At 41.0% G+C, this 20909-nt stretch overlaps 1 protein-coding gene across 8 annotated transcripts in view; it reads left to right on the plus strand.

Moving 5' to 3' along the window:
- Positions 1-20909, plus strand: part of EZH2 (enhancer of zeste 2 polycomb repressive complex 2 subunit) — a 66218-nt gene that overhangs the window by 19943 nt on the left and 25366 nt on the right. For 2 of the 8 annotated variants that reach the window (XM_027538726.1, XM_027538733.1), the window contains exons 1-3: positions 985-1244; positions 13565-13688; positions 14247-14375. In XM_027538726.1, coding sequence (XP_027394527.1) covers positions 1219-1244; positions 13565-13688; positions 14247-14375 — 279 coding nt within the window. In that variant the 5' untranslated portion in view covers positions 985-1218. Of the gene's footprint in view, positions 1-978; positions 1245-13564; positions 13689-14246; positions 14376-20909 lie in introns of those variants that run through there. The other 6 variants (XM_027538731.1, XM_027538729.1, XM_027538732.1 and 3 more) reach the window with 5 other exon arrangements.

The raw sequence follows: 20909 nt of genomic DNA on the forward strand, positions 1-20909 counted from the left end.
ATAATTATTCTAAAAAAAAATACAGCATTTGCTGAATGAGAATATAGTTATCTGTTCTTTGAATATTCTAAAAGATTCTATTAGGATGAACTTACCCACTCCAGTATTCTTGCCTGGAGAATCCCAGGGACAGAGGAGACTAATGGGCTGCCGTCTATGGGGTGGCACAGAGTTGGACATGACTGAAGCGACTTAGCAGCAGCAGCAGCATCGATCATCTTTTAACAGTATGATGATCATCTAAAAGTAGTTGTGTTTCCTTGGCAAGTAGCTTTCATGGATCTCCACTGCTAAGTGACTGAGATGAGCAAACAAACTGAGCAGGTTGTGATTATTGGGGATCTACCATGTACCTTTTTTCATAGATAAAGAAATAGGAACTTGGTGGAGGTAAGTAACTTGCCTGAATTCATACAACCAGGAGGACAGAGGTCCCTTCGAGGATAGGATTTTGCTGTTTCTAGGCTTCTTAGCTCAAATACTGAGATGCTAGGTGCTTCGCTTCTGTAGGCACTTATGTCTGTTTCTCTGGAGACTGAGAAATACTGGACTTGAGTTCATATTACCTTCACAGGTGATTGTGATGCTTCCTAGCTGGCATTTGAGTTCTGTGCACTTCTCCCATTCCTAAAACATCTAATGCTAATTATAAGCTGGTTCCCTGGTAGCTCAGAGGGTAAAGAACCTGCCTACAGTGCAGGAGACCTAGGTTCGATTCCTGGGTTAGGAGGATCCCCTGGAGGAGGGCATGGCAACCCACTGCAGTATTCTTGCCTGGAGAATCCCCATGGACAGAGGAGCCAGGTGGGTTACAGTTCATGGGGTCGTAAAGAGTTGGATCCGACTGAGTGACTAAGCACAGCACATGATGTTATAGTAATAAAATAATTAAATAGACAATATAGTTTGGTAACACATATTAGAAATATCATTGGTTATAAATAATAGTTGAAGGGTTAGGCATTTTCTAGTACTTCAGCAGTATATTTATATTTATCATAAACCTTAAGTATAGGAAAGTCATGAAAAGACTTAGAGCTCATCATGACCCCTATCTCCTTTACTTCCATGTTGGCACGAAACTACTACTTTTCTAAGCAAGAGAATGAATTTCAAGGTGGAGATGAGCCCCAGGAGTTTCTGAAGGGTCTCTGAGGAGTCTTGTCCACAAGCTAAAGAAATGGCACTGACAGACATGTTTATCCCCTTGTGGTGGACATGAACCCCAGTGCTGAAATCTCCAGGTAAGGGTTACTTGATTGTAGAACGCCTGGAAATTCTGAGAGTCTGTAAATACTTGGGGATTAGTAGTTTGAACTGCCAAGTCCATTTTATGATACTGTCTTCAAATATAGAGGAAACTGGGGGACTTGCCTGGCGGTCCAGTGGTTAAGGCTCTGTGCTTCCATTGCAGGGGACACAGGTTCGATCCCTGGTCAGGGAACTAAGACCCTACCTGCTGTGTGGTGCAGCCAAAAAAAAAAAAAAATATATATATATATATATATATATATATATAGAAAGAGAGAGAGAGAGAGAGGGAATTTTGTTTGGGGATTAAGACATAGAGTCACTGTCTCAGGTAACAATAGTATGTTGGCAGAATCGCCCATGGAGAGTTTCTAGGAAGGTATTGTATCGCAGAAACCTCTTCAGGCCCCAGAGCAGCCCGTTTTCCTCCAGTGTGCGCACAGACCACCATTCTTTGAGCACAGTTGCTGGTTTGCACGGGGGGCTCGTGCTGTGTTGGAAGCGCTGGCAGCCGCGCGCCTGACTGGTGGCAGGGCCTTGCAGCGCCGGCCGGGGTGGCAGCATCCTGTCACCCACCCAGTGCTCACCGGGGTGACTTACCCAATGTGGGCGTCTCTGAGAACTTTCCCCAGTGTGTGTTGGTAAACAGGCACTGGATGTTGGGTTATTTGAGATATGATTTAGAGCCGACTTCTCTAAGGAAGTATCAAAAGGAGTTTTGCAGACACGAGTATCCCACGTCCCGTCCTTGAGTTACGGGGAGCTATGTGTCAGTTTTAGGTTCTGGTGCGTCAGTTTTTGTTGTTTCCTCTCCCACAGTGTCTCGGTAGACTGAGTAGTACCTAACAGAAGAGAGGATTTTAGCTCATAAAAACAGGTTTTGTACAGTTTTCAAAGAAAACTTCACCCTCTCGATGTCAGTTTAGCTAATCAATCTGTTTTATCTGTTGTCCCAGCAAACTGTTTAAGACCTTTATGATAGTTCAGTTTTCCACTTGGTGTAAATTTATATGCCATTTCTTTTCTAAGACATGTCTGTGAATGGATAGGATTTTCGAATAACACAGGAATGCTGGTCTGTAGACTCCGGGGTTTAGTTTACTCTTCTGCTGAAAGGAAGATGATCTGACTTTTGTAGAAAATACATTACTGCAGAGTCTACTCACTTTTGCTGAAACAATCCAGTTAATGTTTTCTATCATTCACCTAAGATTGCTAAATTACTGTAGTTTTCCTGTGCCTTTTTAGCTGGGCTCAAACCAGGGCTACAGATGTGATCTGGATTTTAATTTCTCTTATCACTAGTCATGGCAGATTTGTTTCCTAAAAACTTATTGATACAAATGCCGTTCACACTACTTTTCACCTGTAGTTGTATGTACTAGTGATCGTGTGTACTATGATCTGCTGAAGTTTAGGCACTAAGGAGCCTGTTGTATCTTGCAAACTTGTGTCTCTTGCCGTGTTAGGCACTTTCAGAATGTTTTATAAATTGATTTTGACTGGTGGATAGTACCTCTATTCCTGGCTTTCCCAAGTCCTTCAAAATGAAGTTTCAGAAATTTCTTTTTCGTAAATTTTCACAAGTCTTTTGGGAGGACTGTTTGGATGCAGCAGTAGTGAGTTTGTGTTATTTTTGTTACTTTTTTCTCTCTTTTAAATAAAAACAGGCATGCTAGAAAGTGAAAAGGGACAAGATATTTACTTTTATCTTTCTCTTACGTGGGTAGGGCAAAGTGTGAGTGACGTGGGGAGTTGGTCAGAAGGGTAGGGGATTAGAAGAGAGACAGTGACCAGGGATGATACCTTCCTGTGAGGGTGAAGGGTAAGACAGATGGATGAAAGCAAGAAATTTTTAAGACAAATTTTGTTAACGTTAATCCCTTAATTTGGCACAGATGTATGGCAGCCTTTCTTTTGAATTCTATAGTTGACAGTTACAGCGAAGTATCCCTCGTTAAATATTTTTAACATAGATTTCAAAGTTTTTATTCATTTATTGTTGGCAGTGCTGGGTCGTCGTTAGTTGTGGCAAGCAGGGGCTACGCTTGCCGTGGTGCAGAGGCTTCTCTCATTTTGGAGCACGGGCTCCAGGGCGTGTGGGCTCAGTAGTTGTGGCACGTGGACTTAGCTGCCCCATGCGTGGCATGTGCGATCTTCCTGGACTAGGGATCAAACCTGTGTCCCCTGTATTGACAGGCAGATTCTTGACCACTGAGTCACCAGGGAAGCTCTCACAGAGATGTTTTGTTTGCCTTTTTTTTAATTGCAAAAAATGGTGATTTCTAGGCTTTCATTCTTACAAACTTATCTTTTAGGAAATATAATTTGAATACATGCCAGCTCCAGGCTCTCTGTTAGGCAAATGAAAAGCTGGGGTACTGTTGTGATTTCTGATTCATGTGGTGTCTGGATATACTTGTTCTCCAAGTGTGCTGTGTGGGCCGCAGGGAGTGGGACTTCCCAGGTGGTCTGGGGGCTGAGACTCTGCCCTCCCAATGCACGGGGTCAGGGAACCAGATCCCACATGCAGCAACTAAGACCTTGATCCAGCCAAATAGATACTTGTAAAAACCAATTTTGGTAATAATTTAAGATGTTACGTGTTGACGGCTGCTCCAGGGGCAGAAAAGCGGTGGTAGACAAGGACTGTTGGCATGCAGCACTTGGGAGTTTTAAAAAAATGTTTTTTTGAGAATGTCCTCGATGAAGTGAAAACAGTTGCTAATTTTATATACTCTTGGTCCTGAGTGCACACATCTTAATATTCTGTGCTACAGGATAGGAATGTGCATACAGGGCTTCGACGCTGCCGGAGTCCAACGGTCTCTGGGAGCCGCACTTATGTGATGGAGTTCCAGGCTGCACCAGCTGCTTTTTTCACGCGGAGCCATTTTCACTTGAAAGAGGGGTTGACAGACCGTGATTATTCCAGCTTGGGTATGGGGCAGACGTTTTCAACAAAGTGAGCCTGTCACTTGACGGAGAACAACTGACCGTTATTTGTTGCCAGTGGCAATGTTTGAGTTTTTGAGCAAAAATTAGAATTTTTAGAAAACTTGGTATCTGTCATGGTGAGGTTGACAGCTTTTCCAATAAATACTTAAAGACTTTTCTGATGACATCAGTGGATTTAACAAATAATGATTTTTTGAAATATGTGAACTTATGGAAAATTTGCATAACTCAGTGGACCAGTGTTTTTCAAATCGAGGAAATGATATTATAAAGTCACGCATGGGTTAAAGATGCAGTCAAAGGAGACAGACCAATGAATTTTAATGTAGCAGAGTAGGAACGTTTATTGATACAATTTTAGATTCCTCATTGCAACTAATCTTTTAAGCAACAACCACTGCTTACTGAAGGATAGAGGTTGTCTTGAGGAAAAGCAGCTATGAGGTTGAATCACAAGCTGCTCTAGTCACTTTTCTCTTAAAACAGTTCTGGAGTAATGTCCTAGCATGAGATTGCCCATGAGCTCAGAAGCCATGCAGACGCCCTTCCCTGCTGTAGCTCAGATATTTGTTTGGGAAGGGATTTTCTTCAACCAAAACAGCATGTTGGAGCAGATTGAATACAGAAGCAGATATGGGAATCCAGCTGTCTTCTGTTAAGACAGATATTTAAAGAACTGGCAAAAATGTAAAACAGTACCCTTCATTAATTTTTTAAAAAAGGAAAATAGTTTTTTAAAAATAAAATGTGTTATATTAACATTTTATAATAACATTACATGTTATTAATATGTGACAGACTTGCTGCTGTTGTTTTTTAAATAAATGTTTTAAAACTTTCTCAGTTTTAAATTTCTAATATGAAAAATATCAGTAGCTACACCCTATATAAACTCAAGGGGCCCTAAGACCCTTTCAGCTTATGAGTGGTATCATGTTTTCTGTGAACATTCTGCCCGCTCTTTGTGCTGGTTGACTGCTATGTGAGTAATTAATGTCTCAGTCTGGACCTACGTTCAGATTCTTAGTGGTTGCAGTGGCTAACTTAGGGCTTCTTTTTTTTTTTAATTTTTTTAAATTTTATTTTATTTTTAAACTTTACAATATTGTATTAGTTTTGCCAAATATCGAAATGAATCCGCCACAGGTATACCTGCGTTCCCCATCCTGAACCCTCCTCCCTCCTCCCTCCCCTACCCTCCCTCTGGGTTTTCCCAGTGCACCAGCCCCACGCATCCAGTACCGTGCATCGAACCTGGATTAGCGACTCGTTTCATACATGTTTCATACATATACATGTTTCAATGCTATTCTCCCAAATCTCCCCACCCTCTCCCTCTCCCACAGAGTCCATAAGACTGATCTATACATCGGTGTCTCTTTTGCTGTCTCGTACACAGGGTTATTGTTACCATCTTTCTAAATTCCATATATATGTGTTAGTATACTGTATTGGTGTTTTTCTTTCTGGCTTACTTCACTCTGTATAATAGGTTCCAGTTTTATCCATCTCATTAGAACTGATTCAAATGTATTCTTTTTAATGGCTGAGTAATACTCCATTGTGTATATGTACCATAGATTTCTTATCCATTCATCTGCTGATGGACATCTAGGTTGCTTCCATGTCCTGGCTATTTTCTTTTGCTCAGTTTTTTCTCTGCATGAGTGCATCAGGTTTTTCAATGTTAGAATGTCTCTTGCTGTCTTTCTTCTCCATCCACACTACTACCAACCCAGTCAGAAGTTCTTATCACTTTATTCCTAAATTACTTCAGTAACCCAGTTTCTAATACATTTTTCAAACTTGAATGTTGAATGCAACTGTTGGGTTGACTTTAGTTTTATTTATATGCTCCCTAAAAATGTACAGATATAAACATCTTATGGTATAACCAAAGCAAATTGACAGATTAAATACAGACAGTCCAATCAGCAACACATAGTTAATGATGGCTGTTTTGTTAACATGAATAGCCAATCTATTTCTTTAATTTGGCTTAATACTAACAAAGAGAGCATGTATGTGTTATAAAATGCTGTTAACTTTCAGTCTTTGTTGAGGATAATTGACCTAGTGGTTAACCTGAGCTGTGACACCTAGCAATCCTTGAATGCCAGCTTTAATGCCAGTTGGAAATTCTGTAAAGCTGTGTTGATCTCTGGAGCATTGTGGAGTTACTGTAACCTGCATTGGATAGATACTGAGTCAGGTATTTTTGGAGTCTTTACTAGAAAATATTAGTGCATATTTTGAGTGGGTTGGTGGGAACAATACAAGTTGGTGAGCTCTCTGTGTCCTGTGGGCTTGCACCCCGCACAGGGTGCTGAGAGCCTCCAGCAGTTTCCTTTGTTTGCTCACCCTAACAGGCCTGGCTCACCTTACTTTCCTGTTTGGTTGTTGTTTTTTTCCACAGCCCTCAATACCATCTTACATACTAAACATTTTTCTTTGTTTTTGATTTGTTTCCATCCCAATAGACTAAGTTCTGTAAGGTCATAGATTTTTGTCTGTTATTTATTTCTGAGCCTTCCGTTCCTACAAGGGTACCTAGAATGTGCTAGATGTTCAGTAAATATTGAATGACTCGGTGAGTGTGTATTAGCACTTTTCTATTAAAACCCCAAACTCAGATGCTCTTTTCTGTGATTGGTGTTTACTGCTGTCTCCCAGCTGGGTCAGAACACAACTAGCTGTACACAACACCTGAATTGTATAGAACTGTTTGATTTCTTTGGTCAGTATGTGTATAATCAGTGGAACAATTACTTTCCTTGGTTCAGAGTCTGTATTTTTATTAATATAACCTATAGCCTGTATTATCTTTTTAAGTAGACACCATCTTATAAGCTCATATGGAGATTCCCCCCACCCTTATATTACTCAAGTGATGTCTGAGTTTTTAAATAGTAGAATTAGATGTGGGAATTTCCCCCTCAAATTCCATCTGTGTATATTTTTTGTTTTTTCCTATTTAACATTTTACATAGCATTTTAATTTGTAATATATTTCTGTTTTGTTTATCACTTTAAGAAGTAGGTGCCTGCTTTTAAAATGAAAGCCTTTAGGTTGTTGTGTAACTTAATTTTCTTCTTTAAAAAAGAAACTTTATTTTGGAATAATTTTAGATTTCTGTAATCATGGTATATTTGTCAAAAATTAAGAAACCGTTATTACATTACTGTTAACTAACCTGGAGACTCTCTCTGGATATCCCCAGGTTTCCTACTTAGTTCTCACTCTGCTACAGGACACCAGGTTGCATTCGGCTGTCTCCTTAGTCTCTTCTGATCAGTGACAGTTTCTCAGTCTTTCTCTGTTATCATAACCTTACTTGTCGGTCCTGTGTTTGGTGGAAATATCCTTCAGTTTGGGTTGATACATTTTTAAGCAACAACTGAAGTGACAGGTTGTGAGGTTTGAGGGGAAGATATGAGTTGTATGTGGCAGGTGTCATGGGGTGCAAGCAGAGAGTGAGCTAATAACCCTGACGGGGGTGTTGCTGGTTTCTGCATTGGACCCCGCCCACTGCGATTTTGGAATTGCGTGTAAGGAAGACTTGCCCCTCCACCCCCATTTACTTATTTATGCTTTCACTTCCTTCTCTCAGACTCATGGATACTTGTTAGTTTGGTTGTAATACTGTTGTGATTTTGTTTGCTGCTAAAACCCCTGCGGCTCTGGCCCCTGGGAGTCCTTCGGTCTGGTTCCTGCCTTTCCTCCTCAGAGCATTCCCTTCCTTTCTGCTGCAGGCTTTCCTCCTGGTTTCCTGGTCCCAGCCCCCCAACGGCCATCTCCTCGGAGCCCAACTTCTTGTGCCGGCGAATGGGATTCAGGGGAAGAAGACGTGGGGTCCTGTGGCTGGGCTCTGCGGCCTGGGAAAGGCCTGGCCCGCCGGCTCACCCGGGGATGCTCTGCTTCTTTCTGAGTTTCTGCGGCCGTCCCTGATACTGGTCCGTCTCCGCCTCTTCCTTGTTTGGCCCTGGCTCCCCAGGAGAAAACTGAGCTAGAGGACAGTGCTTCTGCCCAGTTCTTTTCATCCTCAGCCTCCTTCTGTCCGGTCGAAACACAGATTTCCACAGTTTCCTAGGTGGGCTCCTTTAGCCTACCTGTTTCCGTGGGCTTATCTCCTGAGGTTTCAATTCTCTTGGATTCGCTGTGTGGTCTGCATTCCTTCCTGAGATCCCTGGAATCCTGTTCTGTTCTTATTTACTTGCCTACAGCCTCCCATGTGAGAAAGTGACTTTTCACACCCATTTGTCATCTTGACTTTTTCTCTGGGTGTCCTGTCCTCCTCTCCCTCACCTGCGGGTGATGGTGGCGGGACCTCCCTGGTGCCGCGCCTGCTCTGATGGGCACTGGGCGGTGCCTGACCTGAGCGGGCTTCTCAGGACAGCTCTGTGACCTGGACGCTCCTCAGGGTGTGAGGACAGGGAGACACCAAGAGATGTGGGAACCTGGCCAGGTTCTCACACATCTCATTCTGGGAGAACTGGGTCCAGCCCAGGGAGACTGGCTTTGCAGGCCGTGCGCGCACCTCTGTTTAAGTTGTGAGTGGAATGTGGAGAGTATGCTGCCCACGTCGGTGCCCCGCGCCCATAACCAGCGCTGTTACTCACCAGGGCACCCTTCTGCGCAGCTGGGGCAGGGGTGACATGTAGTGGTGTCTGCTCGTTTTCATGAACCCACCGAATTGGGGCCCAGGCAGCAGCCCCACGCGCGTGCCTCCCTGTACGCCTTGCTCCCAGTCTCCTTCTCATAGGGGTGTTTTCTGTGAAGCTCCTCAGGCGTAAGACCTACTTTCCTTTGGTAAATTTTTATGTCTTACCAAAAGTTAACATCTATAAGTCTCTCTAGTTCTCCTAATCCTAACCTACAAAATCTTATTTATCATTAATTTACTTTTGAGTTTATTGAAACAGTGGTTTTTAACTTAAAAAGATAAATAAAATTGGTAAGTGAGATTTTGAGCTGCCCTCAAAAGTGTTTTAAATATAAAAGCACTATTGAAGATTGGTGATTTTTCCAACTTGGCAGTTTTCTTTAGGGGAGGACTTTGAGAGCATTGCAGTCGTAGTACTTAAATGTTGTTGAGTTTGGATTTCACCTTCCTCAGTCGGGTCTTCAGTTAGGAGTCAACGTTAAGGCAATTAGTTGAGAAGGATAAGTAGTACACGTAATTTATAATTTTCTTTAGACAAGTAGAAGCACAGCTCAGGTGAGTGGATGGCAAATGACTTGATGCGGCGAATCCTTTAGGAATGAGAAATAAAGAAGGGCATCACGGGCACTGAAAATGCCTAGGGAACCTGTTTTCTTTCTTTTTTTTTAATTCCTCAGTCATCCTCAGCTGAGTAAGGAGGAGCAGGAATGTCACCTTAGGTAATAAAGGCCCCTCACAAGTGGCCGAGGGCTGGACCTGATAGACAGGAATGAGAGTCCTGGGCTGTGTGGCCCAGTCGCGGCAGGTGGAGGTGTGTGTGGGTGTCTAGACCGGAGGGCAGGGGCGGAGTAGGTCTGCTCCTGGGGCTGCTGCTTATGGACCCTGAGGACATGGGGCCGGAACCTGTCTTCTGTTCATTCATCACAGTCCTAAGAATATACCTCAGGTCCCTTCTGTGTCTCCTGTGGCAGAAAGCCTAATCCAAAACAATTGAGGTTTGGTTGATTCATAAAATAGACTCTGAACTATGTGTAATCTTACTTTAATCTATATATTTGTAGTCCTGACAGGCTGTACGACATTGTATTAAGGTGTGGATGGTCCCTTGCCATACCCTGGTTTGTCTTTTGAATTAAAGCATATAACTGTTGTTTCGGTTTCATTGTATATAGGTGGACTTGAGCTATATCTGCTTTGAATAAGAGAAGTTATTTTATTTTCTGGGATAAAAATGATATTTCGTGTCATTTCATCTGTGAGACTAAACAGATCTTTTGAGTGAGACATTTAAAAACTGAATTTCTCACACATCCCCATCCATTTAGGAGCAAGTCATTTTAATGAAAGTTCCTTTCTGCCGATCCACGAGTACTCCGAGCGCTATCTTAGTTCTCACTGGGCTGAGATGTGGTGGGAAGGAGTCAGAAGGACTCATTTGTCTGCTTTCAGGGCGGGAAGGGGCTGGGGGAGCTCGAATTTGAAGGCTTGAAGGCTTCTGCCTGCTGGGCCTAGAGGTGGGTGGGCCTGCGGGGTTGGGTGTCTGCAGCCAGCTAGCTGTGGGGGGCGCTGGTACCCGGTTTGTTGTTTGGATGAGGTCTCTCAGGCAGGAGCAGCTTCCTTAAGGGAATCCTGGAGGCTCCGGGTTTTATGCTCAGGGTCTGTTCATTTGTTGTAGGGCAGGTGGACCCCAGGGCCCTGACCGCCCCTGAGACTGGCCTCCCCCCAGGGTTCTCATGATGGGGTGTCTCCCCCTCCCTTCCTGTGCTCAGCACGGCAGTCCGCCTTCCTTTCATTCCTAGTGGCACAGCGGCTCGTGATCAGCACATGTTAGTAGACCTGCGTTTTGGTTTTATTGTTTGTTTGTTTTATCAAATCTGTTTGTCGGGCACCCAGCCAGGCCCTGGGGTTTTACAAAGGAGAAAAACTGTTCTTGAGATTGAGGAACCTCCAGTGGGGATGAAGTGGGGTGATGAACATGAAAATGTGATTTTAATGTGTTGTCAATGCTGAGGGAGGGAGCTTGTTTTATGTAAAACATCCTTCTAATGGTACCTTAAGTTTTGTTAGTTTTTTCATGGATCTGCCTGTTTATCCCTATACTTTTGTTATCCTAATTCAGAGGTCATGAACCTTATATTTGGATAATTTCCCCTAAATGAATCATGATTTTCTTTTCCTGTCTATTGTGCATAAAATCACAGATCAATGATCACAGATCATTACCAGATCATTCTATGGCTTAGAAGCCTTCATTTTCATTATTTGGGAGATCTTTGTGAAATTTATAAACGTGGAAACATATCCACATATGCTCTCTTACGAGAGGTTGGTTCCAGATCAGCTTTGAAGTTTCCTGTTGTTGATTGTGAGACTTGGTAGTTTAGTTACAGCTTTGGTTCTGTCCCAACAGACTTTTCTAGAGGTGTTCTTACTAATGGTAGAAACATCTGGAAGATATTCCAGGGTTGAAAACATGAAGTGCTAACTAATGATACCTTTGCACCACGACAGAAAAAATGCACTTTAAAAACCGTAGTGATAGCCGTGTTGGACATCAGAGAGGACAAGAGCCATGCTCCCGGAGCAGATTCATCGTACTCGGCACCACCACCGCCTCCGGGGACTAAGAATTTGTGGAGGCGGCAGTGGTGATGAGTTTATGAGCTAATGAAGCGGTGATAATCCCTTTTTACCTGATATTTCCCCCTTTTGGGTAGGCCTCTGAAGTGCTAAATATCTGAAAATAATTTGCATAGAATCACCTGAGCCCATCCGTTACCTAACGACAGATATGAAAGCAAAAAATTGCCACAGAGTCACCTTTTAAATAGAGCTCGAGTTTCTCCTAGACTCGGGCGCCCTTTGGCCCGGCCTCACCTTCTTCCTGACTTCTTCTGGGGTTCTCCATTTCTGCCAAGCTGGGGTCGGCTGTGGCCATTAGTCTCCTCAGCTCCCAGGACTGTTCCACTCAGCACCCCAGGCAAGGGCGCACTTTGAACCTTTTCCAGGACTCAGACTATCTCTGATCTCATTCAGCCGTCTTTATCTGCAGTTCTGAAGTCTCTCCATTCTTCTCATTCCCTCAGTTCTTGTAGTTGGGCTCTTCACGGGTTTGGGGTGCGCTTTGTCTGCAGCGTCTGCTGGCACCCTGCCGCCGCGGGCTCCTGCTCTGAGCGCCTGCTCTCTGTGCCTCTTGAAATCGCCTCAGCTGTTAAGGTTGAGCTGTCACTTTTCTGCCCTCCTCCTGTCCCTCCTTACTTGACTCCCCTACCCTCAACCCCAGTACTTTTGCGTGTTTATCTCATATTGTAAAGTCTGTTCTTTCAGGCCTTCTTAGGTAGGCTATAAGCTCCACACGGCAGGTTCTGTGTTCCATTCATCTTTGTATGTTCATCGCCCAATTCTTACTAGTCATTTATCACTTGCTCTCTTTGCTCCTCTTTCAGCTTGAATCATCATCCACCATTGGCTTTGTCTTTCGTGGCTTGGCGGTGGAATATTCCTACAGAAAGTTCCCCTGACCTCTGGGCTCCTTTCTTTCTCTGATTCCTCTCCTTAGGCATTTTTCTCTGTGCCTGAGGGCTGTATGTAAACGGGTACCTGAAACCCTGCTCGGTTACTCCGGCCAGAAAGCCGCCTTCTGCAGATGGAAATCCTTTCCTTGCTCTCCTCCCCAGTGTGTTTGTACAGGCTGCATCTCCCACCTGGCCACACTTCCGCTGTCCAGTCTCAGCTGGCCTCACCTTTGCGTTTTGGTCTCCTGCAGCCCCTTCTGTCACTGCTGCCACCAGCTGGCCCCTCCAGAGTGTACATCTTCCCTCCCCTTGACTGAAAACCCTCCATGACTTTCCACTGTGTTTAGAGAAAGTAAAGCCCAGATCCACAGCGCGGCCCCTTTGCACCATCCGACAGAGGACTATCCTTCTGATATTTTCAAGATACAAGTGCAAATTTAGCACTTGAGAAAATGTTCTAGAAGAGGACACTTGTTAGACTCTGTAGTGTGAATTGGACACCTGGTAGACCGCAGGCTGAGCCCATGTTTCACATAACTGGCTTCCAGGGCCTCTGGGTCCCTGCCTTCTCTGGGAGGTCCCGTGGAAGGAAAGGTGGCCACAGGTAAAAACACAGACTTGCATCACCGTGTTGAAGGTGAGAAGCATGGTTGAAAGTGCATGTAGAGGAAATACTTTAATTTGTACCTGTATCATGTATTGTTCTATATATTTTCTACCTTTAATGCTGTATGTAGATTTTACTTCTGTTTTGGATTTCTCTTTTCCAGTCATTTATTTGTGCCTACATCAGCTAATTTAATGATTAAAAACTTAGAACATGTGTCTACATTTTTATTTCACTCCACAAGTGTGCATCTCATAGCTCCTTATTGTATATAATTAACTCCTGTAATGGGTCATGTTTTGGTAGAATGACTGCAGTTTAGGAGTGGAGTATCTTTGTAAATAAAAATGTCTTTGAAAAGTTATGTTAAATAAAAATTTATACCTGGAATGAAATGTTTTTGAGGACTTCACAACACAGAACAAATGAGCACGCTCCTCGCAAATAACCAAGAGTGTAATTATGTGTCATTTCTTTGGTTGGTGGTTAGTTTGCTGGGGGTTAAAACACAAGTGATCATATTCAGGCTGGTCAGATCAGCGATTTTAATATGAAACCATTGCTTTTAGAATAATCATGGGCCAGACTGGGAAGAAGTCTGAGAAGGGACCAGTGTGTTGGCGGAAGCGCGTAAAGTCAGAGTACATGCGCCTGCGGCAGCTCAAGAGATTCAGGCGCGCTGACGAAGTCAAGGTACCCTCTGCCTCCTGGGAGCACGCGGTGTACAGCCCCTCAAGTTAAGTTTTAGTTTGAAGGGGAAAATGGCCTTATTTACTGTAAGAGAAATGGAAACTTGAAAGTTGAGGTCCTTGGTCTGTCTTAACTAACATAAAAATTGTACCATGCACATAGTGAAATGATAAGTTGTTAGTCTAATTCCGCCTACTTGGCAGCCACCGTCTTTTCAATATAGCTTTGTGTACTGCGTGAGAAGACCCAGGATCCAAGCATAAAGGGGTGTTTCATGGTACTGCGTTCCTGTAGTCTTTGTAATTAAAGAAGATATGTACACAGTTAACAAAGGACAAAAATGATTTCTTATTCCCCTTCTACTGTCAGTAAAATAATAGATATTGTGTTTTTGTATTATTTGAATGTGGGAAGCCACATTTTAGTGTAAAATCATATGCTTTTGAAGGAATGTCCCTGGTACTTTTGAGAAATCATGCAATTTTAACTTTCATTAGAGATGTTACAAAATTTCTAACAATGAACAATTTCTTCTCTCCTCTCCTCCATTTTTTTTTAAAGAGTATGTTTAGTTCCAATCGTCAGAAAATTTTGGAAAGAACAGAAATCTTAAACCAAGAGTGGAAACAGCGAAGAATCCAGCCTGTGCATATCCTGACTTCTGTGAGCTCATTGCGCGGGACCAGGGAGGTTGGTGAACTCACGCGCTGTTCAGATTATCAGTGCATTTTGGTTTTTGCTGTTGCAGTGTTGGTTGGTTATTGAGAGAGAACCATTGACCTCGGATGTCCCTTGTTTTATTGCTGTTTCTCTTTAATGTGCAACTGCTAATGGCTTCTAGCTATTCCTATAACAGAGCTCTGGGGTTTAGAATTCTACTTTCACTGTTATTAGGTAGATTCCTAGACTTTTATAAGACTGTTCGTTAAAAAAGAACTTAAAATACTCTTAAATGTCCTCATCAGATCAAAAGTTAGAGCAGGGCTTCCTGACACATACTTTTTTTCTCCCCCTTCATATGAATTAGCCATGCTGGAAGAAGTGTTTCTTTTTCATGCATACTCATGGAGTTAACAAGCATTTTATTACACATTTTGTTTAAATTCTAAGGCTCACCGGGAATTTTAAAACTTGGGGTTGAGAGGTCAGAATTTCCTTTGTTAATAGCATTTTTTTGGATGAACGAAGTAGATCTTAATCCCTCCAAAAAATTACTGTTTTCCCAGGAAGGCAATAAATCTATGGTGGTTTATAATGAAGTAACACATTAAATGTAGTAGTAGTAAGATGAAGAGAAAATGGCAGAAACTTACACAGAATGAACCAATCAATAGGATTTTGGTTAAGGTGTTTCAACTTAAGCACCAGTTTTATACAGGAAGACATGACATATCCTACGAAATGCTGCATGAATGGGCATGGAAGCAGAAAGAGGGAAGAAAGTGAGTTGAAATTTAAATTACACCACGAAGTAGATGATTGTTGACCTGCGTGTCTAAACATGGGATGCGTCTAAACAATGGAATGAATTTGTTCTAAAGTGATGTTTTCAACGAGTAGACATTTTTTATATGGTATTATAACAACTAAGCACTAATTTGCTGTCATATGAGGCCTATTGAGGTTGTGTGACGGGCTGGCTTCAAGGACTGGTCAGTGCTACAGATACGGTCCTAGAAGTGGTTTCAGTGATGATGTTCATGGTCTTGATGGTGAAAAATGGCTTGGGCTGATTCTTAGTTATTTATACATTTTGTCAAGTGATAACTCTTTAAGCTCTGATTTGCAGTTGTATTAAATGTATTATATGAAAAAAAGTATTAACACCTTCCAGTCACATGGAACAGGTCAGGACCTACACATTGAGGTAAATGACTTATTAATATGTACTTATTAATGTACATACATGAATAAAATGTACTAATATTTCATCACTAAAGGTGAAAGGGATTCCTTTCTGTGCTGGTTAGAACATTCTCAAAAGGGATCAGGATGCAGCTTCTCACTGGTTCTTTTGCAAGTTTTGTGTGGTGATGTTCTGTAAGTTTTGAAGTGAAGGAAAAAGAAACCTGTGTTTTTTTTTCCCCCAGAGAGAAAAATCTTAGAAATTTGGAGAAATAAAGTAGGAAACACATAGAACACGTTTTTACCACCCATTACAAATCTCAAAATGCTGCCGAAAGCCCAGCCTGCCTTTATAATAAAAGTCGCAGCAGTGGTGATTTCTGGCAGGGCGCTAGGTCTGTTGTGATGTGATCATTGTGATGGCTGTGTTACCCCCTTTTCCATTCCCGGGTGAGGAAACGTAGCTTAGAGGGCTTAAAGTCAGTTTCCTTGCTCTAATGATCTGATGTGGGCCTGAAAGAGTACACTTTGCTCAGACACATTAAGAAATTATTGAAGTTCGTTATTTATGTACAACTGGAATTGCTTATGATAGAATTTTTGGTGTTAAATTTAAGAGTACAGTTTATTCAAATGAATAATTACTAATTGAATTTTGCTTTTAATTTTGTCAGTAGAGATAAAAGTCATTGAATGTAAAGATACCTAACTTTTTATTGAGCTTATGGGACAAATGGTAAGAAGAAATTAGTATTTTGATAAAAACAAGTGGTTTGTAAACTTAGTACTCCATGCAGGTTGAGAAGAAGCATTTTCACAAAATAGGAAGGAAAAGGAGGAAAGAAACCCCTAGCCTCAGGGTTCAGGGTTTGTTGCCTAGAGCTCTGACCTGGTCAAGCTTGTTTTTGAGCCTCTCTTGACAGCTGATTCTGATTCAAATGATTCATCTTTTATTCCTCCTAGCCTCCCACCCCCTTTAAAACCATCATCACTGACTTTTGGAAGCTGAAGATTTCTATAGTTTGTGATAAGCTTTTTGGTGTTATCATAGTAAATGATAGAATTTTAGGGCTGGAAAGGACTTTAGTGATTTCTGTCTGGTCTCCTTACTTTTCAGATAAGATTATATCCCTGTTTAGTTTTTCTTCAGTTTGAGCATTTCCAAAATCCATTTCTTTTTTACGCTTTGAAAGTTGGAGTCAACTAGGTCAGAAGCAGGAAGAATAGATAAGTAAGCCTATTTTGCAAAGAGTTTCTTTGCAGTAGGCTTGTAGGCTTGACAGAATTTGGGACTGCACTGTTGACCCAGACACCTGAAAAGTCTGTTTCTTTGAACGTTTGTTAAGTGCTGTTGTGACACTGCTTTAATTAAGTCCTTATCTTTATAAACTCATCCTTTATAAAAGGGCTGTCTTCAGTTTAAATCCTTGGAGCATGATGATGATTCACTGACAGTTTTCAGTCATTCACTCAAATACTTTATTCCCTTCTGTACTTGTAGAAGGTAGGTGATACGCTCGGTTTTAAAATGACCAATTTTATCTAGGTTATTTTAGTAAAGAAAATCTGACAAGTTTACTTTCTGATCTGATGAAGTGACTTGGGTTCAAGGAGTCCTGCAGTTGACCTGCAGCCACATCTTTAGTCTGCTGTTTGCTTCACGCGTACTTCCAGGAGACTCGCGGGACTTCGTTTTTGGTGTTGAAGGTACAAAACCTAAACTGTTGCCCATGGGATTTTAGCGCAGATATGTCTGTTTTTTCTTTTAGAAAATACTTCTGACTTCTTGAAGATAGTGACTATAATATATATACTTTACATTTATTTCCTTTGCTCTTCAGTTTATCTTTTTTTAAGGAGTGCTCAGCTTAAAAATGTTATTAAATGATACTTACAGGCCAAGGGATATACACCATATTGCCTTAACATGTGGCTGTTTATCAAAAACTTATTTCTTGGTAACATCATTACTTTGTTTTATCAATAAGTAAAGAACTTTATCTCTGCAAGCCTGTAGTCAGTGGCCATGCTCTGTAGTGTGTCTGTTGTTCCAGTTTTAATGAAGAAGCTGGTTGAGTTACTCTTGTAGTTCTTACTAATGTATTTCTTTTTGTACATTTTCTGTTTCTTGCTAAAAACCACAAGGCGCTTTTCCTCTTCACTGATTGTTCATAAGATTTTTTTTACTTGTACATATTGTGAATGAAAGGGAGGCTTTCTCAAATGATGTCTGTCTTCTGGGCATCTGGCATGATTGGTGTAGTAGTTTTAAAATATCCTGCCAATATGCATTTTTAGATTTCCAGGAGAATATAATGTTCTTGTAAGAATTCTGTGTCTTGTTTACTAATGAAAGGAGTGAGAAATGTGGGGCTTCTTCAGAATGTTTAACATACAAGCAGCATCAGAAGGCCCCCGGTTCTCACATTCATGGAATTGAAAGTCTTCTGGACTTGTCAGTACATACAGGTTTGCTCTTCCCAGTGATAGCTTAGAATTTTAAGTTCATCACCTATCATTTGATATTCACAAATGATTTTTTTTTGGTAGGGGGAAGCTTCTGTTTAATGCAGGACATGTGAATTCTTTCATGAGTTTGCAATTTGGGCTTGTTTTTTATTGAAGGGGAAGAAAAAACTTGTTTACCTGTAAACACTTGACCTCATCATTTATTGACATGGTCGTGTCCTTTTGTCAGTTAATTGTTAATAGAAATTACTGTATACAAAGAAAAATAACATGCTGGTGTACCCAGTATGTACTCTTTACTCCTCACTCCAGCACAGTAACGTGCTTTCTTTCCTTTGCGAATTTCAGGATTAGAGGGCCAGTGTGTCCTGCTCAGCATTTGAGCAAGTGTGGCAAGGAGCTGGGCCCTTTTTCTCATGTCTTAGAGGTGAGGGGGTGCTCCCAAGTGAATGTCTTGACACTCAGCTTGAGTATATCCATCCTTTCTTGGTTCCTCAAGGAACTGGTTTCTCATTGCTTTCTGCTGCTCTCTGTCTCTTTTAACCCTTTGTTGGTTGAATCTTATATTAACTCTGCCAGTCCTTCCTGCCCATGTAACTTTTTCAAATCATGGCAGCCTTCGCTTTCTTTCTGGTTTTCTTTCAGTGGAAATAGATGGAACATTACTTCAGTAACCATAAGGAGGTGTTACTTTTTTTTTTTGAAAGGAAGCTAATATAAGCATTTTATGCTTTTCCAAGAAGACCATTTAAAAAAAGAAAGATCACTTATGTTGTTTGAGTTTCTATTTTATTATTGTATATTAAAGTTATATCATACACTTACGTTTGAGTTCATATTTTAAACTTAAGATGATATATCTTAACTTTAAAAAGTGAACTTTTCAGAAATATCAAATGTTTACTTTGTAATCTTAAATAGACTAGCAGAAGTTGTGTTTAATTTGCTGTTTTTCTCTAAGAACACTGTGTATACAGTTTGTGTTTTAAAAAACTGTTAAATTGACCATTACAAAGATCAAAGTCTCTTCTCAAAATGCAAAACCAAATTTTGATAGCTATCTTAAAAACAAACAGAATGAACCAAAGCCCAAAGAAAGGCTTGTCTAGTCTACAGTGTTGAAAATTGTTTATTGCTCTGAAGAAATAACATTTTTTAGGCCTAGAACTTCTGTCACAGTTTAGCTTGATATTATGGATTGACTTAAATCCACTGCTTGGTTCTGTTTTATTTTCTCTTACTAGATTTCATAAAAGTATATAACTTGAGTACCTTTTTGGGAGGGTGGGTAGATTTCGTGAGCTACCTTGGCAACTAATGAGGTACTTTCACACCAGCTGATGCGAATATCTGTGTGTTGTGTTAGTTGCTCAGTTGTGTCTGACTCTTGGTGACCCCATGGACTGTAGCCTATCAGATTTCTGTCCATGGAATTCTCCAGGCAAGAATACTGGAATGGGTTGTCATTCCTTTCTCCAGGGTATCTTGCTGACCCAGGGATCGAACCTGGGTCTCTTGCATTGCAAGCAGATTCTCTGCCATCTGAGCCACGGGGAAGCCCTTTATGAATATCTGTGGGTTAATGAAATTTTGTAAAAATCTTTTTCTTAATTAGGTTATTATAAAATATTAACTGTAAAAATTCAAGTAACACAGAAATATATGAAACAGGAGACAAAGGACCCTGTAATTCAACCCTTGTGATTTTGGTTCTTTCAGATTTCTTTTTCTGTAACATGTTAGTAATAATAATGATGATGAATTTTATTAAAAAAAAAAAATTATTCCCAGATAAAACATGTCTGCCACTTGGATTCAATGCAAGTGCTTGGTCCTGTGGCTTTGCCACAACTGATTGCCCTGTTAATAACTGATGAACACTTAGGTTTTTATTTTTTTCTTTTGCAGTTAGCATTTCTGTGAGTATTCTTCATACACATCTTTTGAGTAAGTTTGTAGGAAAAGTTTCTAGAAACAGCATACTAGGTCAAGAGGATATGCGTCTATAACATTTTAATAGATGTTAACAAATTGACTCCCAGAAGTTTTTTGTTTACACTTTTCACCAACTGATAATAGTGTCTATTTCTCTGTTCTTCCAAAATGTTAATCTTTGTCAGTGTGATAGGTAAAACGCTATTGCAATTTGCTTGCCTTCCTTTTTTCAGCAAAACTGAAAAAATCTGTTGTTTGTTTGTGTTTCTTTTATGAGTTGGCTATTATCAGGGCTCAGATCCTTTAAAATTGGGTTGAACTTTTTCTTCTGATTTTTAAGGACTTTTTGCATATTATAAATACTAGGTTTTAACCATCTGTTCTGCAGATTTTTTTCTCCCCATTTTGATGTTACTTCTGATATATTTTGGTTGTACAGAAGTTTTAAATGTATATGTAGTTAAATTAGATTTTCTTCTTTTGATTTTTGTGTTTCTTTAAGGCTCACAAAGCCTTTCTCCACTTCAAGATTATAAATTACCCATCTTTCCTTCTAGTTCTGTTTTCATTTTTATGTTTTAACATCATTTACCCTATTAGGAATTTCCTGTCGTAGTGAGTGGGGAGATTTCGTTTTCGATTTTTTTCTATTTAGCTTTGTTGTCGTTTTAGCATCATTCACTAAATGATGAATCTGAGCAACTGGGGAGAGGCATGCCTCTGTTTTGCAAAGATCAGCATCAGCACCTGAGCCCAGAGCTCGCGCTTCTCTTGAGACCGAGGTCCTGGGACTGTCCTGTCTCCACTTCAGCCCCTTCTGCCCTGTGGCCTTCAGCCCCATGTCCACTCGTGGGAGCCAGGCTTCACAGTGGCTGTGCTGATGGAAACCACGGCTTTATTCTTTGCTCTGCTGCTTAGTTTTTCTTTTCTTTTTTTTTCAATGATAGAAGTGATCTTATTTACCTCTCATAGGAT

The sequence above is a fragment of the Bos indicus x Bos taurus genome, chromosome 4, assembly GCF_003369695.1.
Source record: "Bos indicus x Bos taurus breed Angus x Brahman F1 hybrid chromosome 4, Bos_hybrid_MaternalHap_v2.0, whole genome shotgun sequence".
Taxonomy (NCBI): domain Eukaryota; kingdom Metazoa; phylum Chordata; class Mammalia; order Artiodactyla; family Bovidae; genus Bos; species Bos indicus x Bos taurus.